Genomic DNA, 10,382 nt, shown 5'->3' on the forward strand with positions numbered 1-10,382 from the left:
CATTAATGACTAACTCTATTAAACATGTCCCTCTGCACATGGATGGGTCCTGCTGTCCCCAAGCTTTTCTCCCGCACCTGTGCCCAGCAAGCTGGGGCTGCAGGTACATGGGACACGGCCACCTGCAGCATCCCAGGGTCAGGCTGAGGGAACCCACACTCCCAGCAGGCAGCATCGCAGCTGGAATGCCAGCTCCCTTCCATCAAAGCACTTTTATCTCCTTCAGGCCCAAAGAGTTTGGGCAAACTGCCTTTTTGAGTTTTGTTGGGGACGGGCAGAGTTTGAAACTTGCAGAATTGAAGAGAAATCAAATCAAAGTTACCTTTACTTTTCATGCTGAATTTCAAAAGGACAAAGGTACATGAACACTTTGATCACTCTTAGCATGCATCCGACGAGAGCGTACGTCCTGGAGCTGATACCCAGTTTCCCTTTTTAATATCTCCTCTGCCTCCCATCTCACTCATGCAAACAGGGGTGCTATGCACGCAGGCGGACGGAGGAGGCTGCAAACACTTGATTTCCTCTCCAGCTATATTTTTGCCACTAGTGAGCAATCCGGCCCTTGGTGGGAGAGAGGCAATGACAAAAATGCAGCCCTAATCCCCACAGTGTTAAGCAACCAGCTTAACATGGTTAACCAGGTTAAGCAACCAGCTTAACCAGGTTAAGCATGCACCAAGGACCTCATGGGCATCGCTGGGTCAATGATGGTGAAGGTAATGCCAGGCTGCAACCCACATCACCCAGCTGGGGCTAAAGTCCCGAGCAGCTCCATGTCCCCCAGAGGTTTGGGTGATGATGGGGAAGTGGCATCGCGAGGTCAGGTGGCTACTGCTCAGGTCCACACCTGGAGGCATCACTGCTGGCCTTGGCCACCACCCCTGGCGAAGTGCTTCAGGTCCCTGCCAGCATCAGAGGCAGGGTGAGGGCTGCCTTGCACCCACCCCACAGGCTCCCAGCCCCCACTGGCCCCCAGGGACTCTGGTAAGGCCTTCAGGGAAATCAGAGACTCCTCTGGAGATGTTTTTTTTTATTTTCCATGTACTGGTGGGTATTTCCAAGGCAAGGTAGTGTGATACAGGCAGGCAGATATTAGTCACCGCTGCAGACTTTAAAAAGTGAAAACATGAAGTCGAAAGCTACCAAACCTACTTCCCAAATCCTACCTGAAAAGTAGTAAAACTCACTTAAAAAGGCACAAAAAAAGTAAAAGTTCCAGCTTTGCTTCCTTGGGTCTGTTTTTTGTTGTTGGTGGTGGTGGTTTTTGGAGAAACATCATGCTTTATTCTGAGAAAGAGGAAGCGCTGGGGCCATTGGCTCTGCGGGGCTGTGCATCTCCCATGGGTGCCCCTTGGGAGAGCAAAGATAGGGGGTGAGCCCCAGCACCCCTGGTGGCATTGGGCAATGCAACAGTGATGCTGAGGTTTCTGTGGCAGAGCCAGGAGGTGCAGGAGGAGACACATGGGTGATACAGGAGAGGAGAAGCCTCCCCTTATCCTCACCCTCCGCCCTGTTAGGGCTTTGCACGGATGGGTTTGGGCACAGGGCTGATCTCCACTTCTGCACAGCCACATCCCGCTGGTGAGCTTGGTCTCAGCTGCACCCAAAAAGACACACCGGCCATAGCGGCTCTTTTCTTTATTTAACCCTCCCCGACCCCAGGATGGAGGAGCCACTTCCACATTTTCTGCCGGCCATGGCCAAAAAGCACTGGAGCCGTTTCTGCTCCCCCTGCCCAGCCGGTCTCACTTGCAGATGCTCAAACCACACGCACCTTTGCCCAGCCCGGCCCAACACAGATGGACACGGCTAAAAATACCTACAAACACCGCCTGGCCACAGGCGTCTTGCGAGGGTCTCACAGCCAGAGCAGCTGGGACCGAGAGGACAGGCTAAAAATAGGGGTGCGGTGTGCGTTTCAGAAGATCCCGAAACATAAGGTGAAACTCGGTCCGGGTTAGCGGAAGAGCTGAGTGTGTTGAAGGGCTTATTTCTGCTTAGAAGGGCTCAGCAGGAGAAACGTGGGAGCCTGGTAGATCTTGTGCATGGACTTAGTGGGCTATCACCATGACCTCCGTGCATCACCCGTGCTTGCTGTCTGGAGTCACCGCCCATGCAAGGGGCTGCCTTCTTGGGGACCAGAGGCGCTAAACCTTTGTCGTACACACAAATTTTCTTTGGGGGATGAAAAACTGGAGGTTTGGCTCCCTTGCTTCGTCCAGCTGGTGTAGGCTTGCATGCAGCCCAGAATCCCCCTGTAGCAGCAAATCAGCTGAGCCCCATCCTGCCCCAGAGGATGCTCAAGCCCTTCACCCTTTTATAAGGACGGCAGCTGGAGCAGGGGCAAATCTTTCTCTGATGTTTCCAGCCATGGGCCACGAGTGGCATTCCTGAAGGTGTGTGGTCCTGTCCAGGTCCCCTCAACCCACCACCGAGCTCAGGGGAGACCATCGCAGCCCTGTCCCCACGAGCCTTGCACAAACCGCTGGTCCTTCTCCTTCCTTGCACTGGGTGAAATCAGAGCTGTTATTTCAAAGAGCAGCTTGTGATTTATCACTGTAATCTCAACCACAAGTTGAGCTGGAGTAGTTAGGGGAGCCACGAGGAATGAGAGAGAAGGGTTAGCTATTAATTTCTGCATCCTCTATGCTCTTGAGGTTTTTATTTCTTCTGTGCAAGAGCAAGGAAATATGGGTTTCTGCTGAGTAAAGAGGAGAAAATGAAAAGGAAAAAAAATTGCCCAGGATTTGTGCTGAAGTAGCTCATGTTGGGCCGTTTCTTTGCATAATATTAAAAAAACACCCAGCTTTCTGAACTTTGAAAGCTGAGGTCATTGCAGAAACCGGAGGCACCAGTCCTTTCTCAGCAAGGGTAACAACCTGGGAAGGGGAGCGGGGTTGTGCTGGTGGGTCCATGGGCAGAGCTGGGTGCGATTTCTTCTCTCTTTCTGCCTTTCCCCCTTGTCCATAAGTCACTTTTACAGCTCTCAGCAGTCAGGCTGGAAAGCGCAGCTTTGCGCCGATGTTAATGAGTCTTTAAATCAAAGGGGCAGCGCAAGGGTTGTGTTGGCCAAATGAAGCCTTGCATCTCTTTGCAGAAAGGGCCAGGCTGGGGATGCACAGCTCGGGGTGTCAGAGGTACAGAAAACTCCCAAACACTGACTGGCTGTGAGGTAACAGCTTTTTCATCTTTATTCGTTTTGTTCTTATTTTGATCTTTATTTATATATTATTCTACCGTTTATTTAAGGTCATAAATTCTATTTTCCCCTGCTTTGCTTTGCTGTGAGGGGACCTGGAAGCATATTTTTTAACTAAATATCAGTGAGATACACATGTATTTTCAGACTCTGGAGATTTTTAACTAAATATCAGTGAGATACACATGTAATTTCAGACTCTGGAGATCTAATAAAGACCCTAAATTTACAAAATTTCCCAACACTGGAGCCTGGTAGAGCCCTTTGCATGCAGTAGTCTGAGCTCCTGATAAGCTCAGAAGAAACTCATCATTTTTTTACTTCTTTTCCTTGTCTTACAGAAGAAAAGGCTGTTTTCCAGGCTTGCTGCAGACTGCGGAGGAGTCAGACAGCATTTTAACTCGGTCTGAGGAAATGACAAAGCATTAACTCCCCTGGAAGGTACTGGAATAGTTTGCATTAAATACAATCTTTGCAAGAATCCCACAGTTATTTTCCAAAGCAAAAAAAAAAAAAAAAGTTGTTCTTTCTTGGCCTTTCTGGTTTGCTAATCTACTTTGACATTTATTAGCAATTATTTATTTCCTTCCCTGTTGGCTGTTTATGGTGCAATTTTTCAACAAAATAGGCATTACTCAATAATAACCTCTGCAAAAAGGCAATTAGGAAATGTGAAGTATGTCACAGGGATGGCTTACAGAGATTGTGGGCCTTTTCCCATGTACAAAATCTCATTTTCTGGCCCAGAGGACGCTCAAAGATGCTGCTCTGGGCAGCAGACCCTGGAGCATCACAGCCTTTACCACATCTTTTCTGCAAAGGACCCAGGGGCTTGTCCTTGCTGTTTACAGCCTGTGCAAGGAGCAGCAAGCTGAGAACCTTGTGTTTAGGAAGACCTGCTTTTACTGTCTCCTGGGTAATAATTTTCTTGCTTCCCTTTGGGTTTGGGTGATGAGGAAGATCTGTAAGAAAACAGGATTCTTGTTCCTTAATGAAAATGCTCCGCACTAAAATACTCCCAATGAGTTCCCATAAAAGCCACAAGGTAGTGCGAAACCAAAAAAAACCCCCAATAATAATAATAATAATAATAAATAAAAAAAAATAGCTCAACCTTTCAGTGCAGCATCTCAGGAGCATTTCCCCATTCCCTGCCTCTGCAGGGAGAGCCTTGTGCTGGCTGCCCGCTCTGCAAAATCCCCCCAGAGCCACAGCTTTCCCAAGAAAGGGCTTCACCATGGCTTCTTGCACACGAGATGCCACAGCGGGGGAAAGAGCTTTCCATTGAAATAATGGAGCTTGTACAGAAATAAAGCCCTTTTCTAGCTACGCTTGCATGCAACACCTTGTACTGATCCGCTGCATCCTTCCTAGTGGACCCTGATGGGGAGCTGGGGCATGACGTGGGGTGCTGGCATGGGGTTTGGGCACAACGTTGGCCCCTCTCTCATCTCACCCAGCTGGGGATTAATTGCAAAATCCATCCCAGAAATCACCGGGGCTGGGTGATGGCAGGAAACACGCTAGAGAAGGGTGAGAGAACAGCGGGTGCTGCTCAAAGGCGGGGGACAGCCCAGTCCTGGTTCTGCTTGGCTGGAGCTATCACCTAAAATAATCAGCCTCGCTGCAGTATTTTTGTTGGTTAGGGAAACTTATTTTTCATTTTCCGACCGGTTTCCCGGCCAGGACACAGGCGAGGGCTGCTCACGGCAGTGGTGCTGGTTCAGCGGGCAGGCGGTGGGGTAATTTGGCACCACGTGCCGCTGAGCTGCGGTTCCAGGTTTGCTTTGCTGTGTCTTTTCGCCTCGCCCATGGCACTGGGGAGGGCTGCACGTGGGCACAGCAGAGGGGAGATGCAGCCAGAGGAGCACGGGGAGCTGTGCTGCTCCCTGACGTGGGATGCAGGGCTGGGATAGAATGCAAATCCCATGGATGGTGTGGGGTCCCTGCCAGGGTGTCTGCTTGTCCGCACAGAGCAGCTCTCCACGCTGGTCCCAGCAAAGCCAGCCTGGGGCTGAAGCTGGACGCTCTTGTGTCATCTCTGCCCATGGCTCTGGCAGACCCATAAAGATCAGAGATGGAACATCGCCCTGTGCGCCTGGCGATGGTCGTTTGGCACCATCACAATCTGTCTGCTGGTCTTGCCGTGGGACCCGCACCGTGGGGCCATATATCCAGCTATAGCACAGTATCAATTCTATAACAACCCCCCCTCTAGGTTATGATAAGCTTGTTAAATCACCCGTGCTCTAATAAGCAATATACATAAACCTTCTGTAGACACCAAACACTCCTTGAGACAAGATTAAGCTCACCAATAACAAAGCCAGTGAAGTTTCATCTATTTATATGAACCATTAAGGCATATGGACAATCCAGCATGGATTTCTTTATGTTTGCCATGAATTGTGCATTCCCTGGTGCTGTGCACTTACCCAGCCAAACCGCTCCCTCTGCTTATATTCAATATTTCCTCTGTACTTCAAGGGGCTGAAAACATTTCTCTTTGTGGATTTTTTGAAATTTCACCCCCAAAACAACTCTCTGGATCATTTAAAGTGTGATTGTTTGTACCAAGAATCCTATAGGGAGTCTGGGAATTATTTTGCTGCTACAAACTTTTCTCATGTATTATCAAAATTCAAATACACTAATCCCAATGTTACTAAAATACAGGGCTAGATAAGAGTGGCTTGTTCAGTGTATGGATTTCTTTTTAGCTGCTTATTCTTAGTAGCTGGCATTGAAAAAGATGCTTTTCTGTTTATAATAAATCTAACAGCATGTCTCGCAAAAAGAAAAAGATGACTTTTAAGCAAACAAAGGCAATCTCTCAAATTAGGAGTTTCAAATCCTTCTGGAAAATGTGTATGAGGATCACAGGGGAAAATATCTCGCTAGAAATAACAACCGCAGCCTGGAAAGTGAACAGTGGAAATATCCTTACGTATGAACAGGAAGAATCCACAGCCACTGAAAATCATTACAGTCAGCGTTAATTAGGGCTGATTGACTAAAAACAGAGTCTGACATGAACTTGGCTTTGCTCGCAGGGCTGCTCAGAGTCACTGTGAAAACCACATGCTAAGTTGTTAAAGAAAAAAAAAGAAAAAGAGCAGGTGGGATTTTCCGTGGCCCTGAGTGATGGAGGAGCCCAGTATTGGGCATCAGCCCCAGTTAATGGAGACAGTGCCACCTGCTCCCCAGCACCAGCCCTGTTTTGCAGCCTGGGAGAGCGATGGTGGATGCTCTCCAGGATGGGAGCAAGTGAGACCTCATGTCCCTGCCAGGGTTGTGCACCTCAGGAAATGTGAAGGCAGGAACATGGATGGAGAAGCTGTGCTCCCTGTGGAGCCTGTGTCCTCAAAAGGTGGAAAACAGGGAATTTAGAAGCCCTTCTGCTTCATCCTGCTGCAGGCAGAGCTGCCGTGGCCACGTCCAACCTCACCGGCGGTGCACGGTGATAGCCAGGAGCCCTGCCTCAGGGTGCTCCTCTCTCCAGAGAAAGTTTTAGGGCTCTGAAAAACCACTTCCCCAAAATCATCACTGCTCTTTCACCATTGGAAGGGCTGAAGGGCCTGCAAAAACTAGACAGGCATACCAAGTGTCACTGGAGGGGGAACGTGGAGAAAGTGGAGCCGAAGCCCGGTGAAGGAGGGCTCTCACCAGCCGGGGATGCAGCTCTGCTCTTTCTGCAAAGGCTCAGTGCAACCCCTGCTCTGCAAGGAGTCCCGTAGGACCCATCTCCCTGACCCTTGCTCTGAACCTGGAAACCTATGATTTCATGATTTTCCGTGAGGTTTTTTGCTGTCATAAATTCATACAGCTTTAACAACCTTGCTGTTGACATAAGTGCCTGATCCTGGCTGGGGCTCACGGTGCCTGCTGCCTTCTGCAGCCACAGAAGCAGAGCTGGAGCACGCACTGGGCAAGAGCATTTTCATCACCAGCTCTTTTGGCTCAGTTTGGGAGATGGAGAAAACAAGCTCCCCCACCTCTTGCTGCAGATTTTTTTGCACGGTTCAGGGCTGGTTTGGCTCTGTCCCCGCTCCCTCTGTGCTCCCTGCACACCTTGATCCCCTTCCCCATGTGTTCCAGCCGTAAATGTGACGGTCAGAGTCTCGCTATTATTCACCATCCTGTTTCTTATACAACTGTGCAAGCTGTTTGCTCTTTTGACTCACTGGCTGCTCCCTCCACAGAGGGTTTGCAGCAGAGACTGTGCTGTGAATCAATACAGTTAATTCAGGAACGAGTCACTGGCACAAATAATTTAAAATACTCTCTGGAGTGGGCTGGTTTGCACCTATGTTTGTAGGACACAGACTCGGGTCAACTCTCTGGGGAAGCTGAGGGCTTCCATTGCGTCGCCAAGTGGATGCTTCCCTCTTTGGGTTTTTTCCCTTTGAAAAAATAGATTTTTGTACTAAAATCCACCCCTTGCTCCTGGGAGCTGGCAGGACAGGTGAGGGGAACAGGACCCACCACTGCCCACAGGTACTGGCAGCCTTGGAGAAAGCACCTGAGTGCGCATTGGAGCTCAGCGGCTCCGAAAAGAACAGAGCATCGTGGGGAGCTGCTGCCGCAGACCCATCCCAACGAGCTGCCTAATTGACTGTTTAACAGCCTGCCTCACAGCGATGCCTCCAACTGTCCTGGCACTGGGTTTTAAAGCTCTCCAGTGCCAGCCTGGCTCTGGGTGTGTTCCTGGGAGCAAGGAGGAGGGGACCACATCCCTGTCTGCCCCCAACTCGGTGTCCACTGCAGCAGCTGCGTGGCCAAGAGTGGATGAATTTGGCTGGGTGGTTGTGTCCAGGCACACGATAAAGCAGGGCTGCAGCTTGCTTTCCTGGCCGAGCCCTCGAGCAAACCCAGTCTCACGTATAATTGATGGTTTATTCCATCCAAACAACAGGGAGTTTGAACTCAGCCAGGACGCAGTGCGTAAAAGCTGAAGGAAACCCAGCAGCTGGGTGGGAAAGCTTCACCTTTATACATGACCCTGCCCTTCATGCCAAACATGTTCCAGGGATGCCCCCTTGAAAGGAGATCTCTTTTCTCTGCCTGCACACAGCTGTTTGGGGTCCTGGAGCCAGTGTCGCTCCCTGGCACGGCTGCCAAGGTAGCTGGTAGAGGAACAGAGAGCACTCCATATTTAGAAAGTTAAAGGGGGACCGAGTTCCCTAAAGGGATGGACCGAGAGTGAGAAGGATGGCAACTAGGCAAAAGCACCCAGCTGCTGGAGCTAGAGGGACCTCTGTCCCCACCATCCCCGCCATCCCCCAGCATCAGGGCGGGGGGGCACCCTGAGCTCCCGGCGCCCAGCTCTGCTGCGTCCAGGTCACACCAAGCCACATGATCTGCAGGGTCAGAGCAGCAACAACAGGAACAATCTGTGGGAGAGGAACTTAGGATGAGCCCAACTTCTCTAAAAGTATAAAAAGACCCCGGGGGCCGCAAAAGGCTTCAGCTTGCACGTCCTCTCCTCCCACCGCTGCTGCTTCGCAGCCCTGACGGTTGGAAGCGGCGTTGTCCCGGTGTTGTGCAATACCATTGCTTTGCACTTGGCATCGGCTCGCCTGCCCTCCCAGGAAAGGAAACACAACCCCACTGATGCGTGAAGGTCCTTCACAAGAGAGCAAACGGCTCTGCTCAGCCTCTGTCCTGCTCGGGGGTGATGCTTCACCCGGGTGATGCTCCCATGAAAGAAGTGAGCAAGCCTGTCGAAAAAACTCACCCCAAATTCCATTAAAGAGCATCAGGGGAGGGAACTATAAGGAGTATCTCTGCTTCTTATCAAAGGATGCTCCTGCAGGTCAAAACAGGTGCAGGGCCAATTAATTCCAAGTCACACAGAATTTCAGCATCTTGCTGGATGTTCCCTCACTAAGCACAGCTACACCAAGGTGCATGACACTTTTTGGGCTCCTATTCCCATTGATTTCTTTTTTCCCCCTGAATGTTTTGGCATTTCCACTTGTTGACCCAAGCCAGCTGTGGAGAGGATGTGTCCCTGGTGCACCACAGCTTTCGCAGCAGTTCTCTGCATCTGCCCTGAAGTGAGGAGTTTAGACAAGGACATTTTAAAGCTTGTTTTTTGGCTTGAGGAAACACTAGCTCTGTCTGAAACCTTCCAAATGGCAGAAAAAGACCCACTGAAAATGCAGGTGAAGCTTGTCAGGTGGCCCCGCTCTGGACCAGTTGATAGAAAGGCACATCTTGCACACAAGCCTATCTCCAAGCCAGACCTGGTGGCACCCTCCAGGAGGTGGGTCAGATGCTGTGACTACCACCAGGCACATCTATAGATGCTTGTGGGGTTTTTTCATGGGTTGTGAGCTAAGAAAAAAAATATTATCCTATACAGAAAACCTTGCTTCAGCCATACCCTTTGGCTACCGTGCCTGCAAGGCTGTGATAGAAACCATGCTTGGTGTGACATTTTCTCCTAGCCTAGAGGAAAACATTGCTGATTGGAGAGAGGGGAGTAACAGAGGGGAAAATCTGATCTTAAATTCTAGGTACTTCTGGCTGCTAGAAAATTGATCTTTATCATTAAGGCAAACCGTGAGATCAGTGAGGAAGAAAACTCAAAAAATGATGAGATTTAAAACTGTAACCCATGGCCACTTGCAAGGCAGCTGTGGCTTATGTGTTTCACCATTTTTTCTAGCGAGTCACTTAAATGAATCAGGACCTGAGATTCCAGGAATTCTGTTTTTCTTTAACTTATAGGAAAGGAGGAAGAAACAGATGGAGACGCTGCTTCTGAGCTAAAAATACTGTTTAGAGAAGGACATCTGCAGTGCGGCTTTGAATGCCAAGGTCCTCAGTGTTTGGGCTGTTCTACTTCAGATGTCACCTCCTGACGTTGGGAGAGGTAGGAAGACTGGAAATGAAAGTGAAAGATTGTAGCCATTCCCTTTTCCCTGGAAATACTTCATTCAGCTTCAGGGGTTGCAATGAAATGGAAAGGAAATCTCATTTTCAACTTGTGATGCAGGGCAGGGGACACCCCCGAGCTGGCCCTCCCAGTCTGGGATCCCCGTGCGGTGGATCTGGACTGGCACCAGCTGCTGGAGGCCTTATGGGGATGTGGGAGTTGCCAAGAAGTCTGACGAGCCATTCATAAAACTTCTGGGAGAGTATTTGTGAAAGCCAAGCATTCCGCCCCCACCCA

General features: G+C 49.9%; 1 protein-coding gene across 1 annotated transcript in view; it reads left to right on the plus strand.

The window, feature by feature from the left end:
• The first annotated feature begins 2,272 nt into the window (after nt 1-2,272).
• LOC308073039 (uncharacterized protein) overlaps nt 2,273-10,382 on the plus strand; it is a 61,133-nt gene continuing 53,023 nt past the window's right edge. Inside the window, exons 1-3 of the mRNA XM_080410771.1 lie at nt 2,273-3,175; nt 3,544-3,643; nt 9,938-10,082. Of these exons, the coding sequence (XP_080266897.1) occupies nt 10,020-10,082 (63 nt within the window). The 5' untranslated portion in view covers nt 2,273-3,175; nt 3,544-3,643; nt 9,938-10,019. The remainder of the gene's footprint in view (nt 3,176-3,543; nt 3,644-9,937; nt 10,083-10,382) is intronic.

This window comes from Falco punctatus, assembly GCF_963210335.1.
Source record: "Falco punctatus genome assembly, chromosome: 14".
In the NCBI taxonomy this organism is placed as follows: Eukaryota; Metazoa; Chordata; class Aves; order Falconiformes; family Falconidae; genus Falco; species Falco punctatus.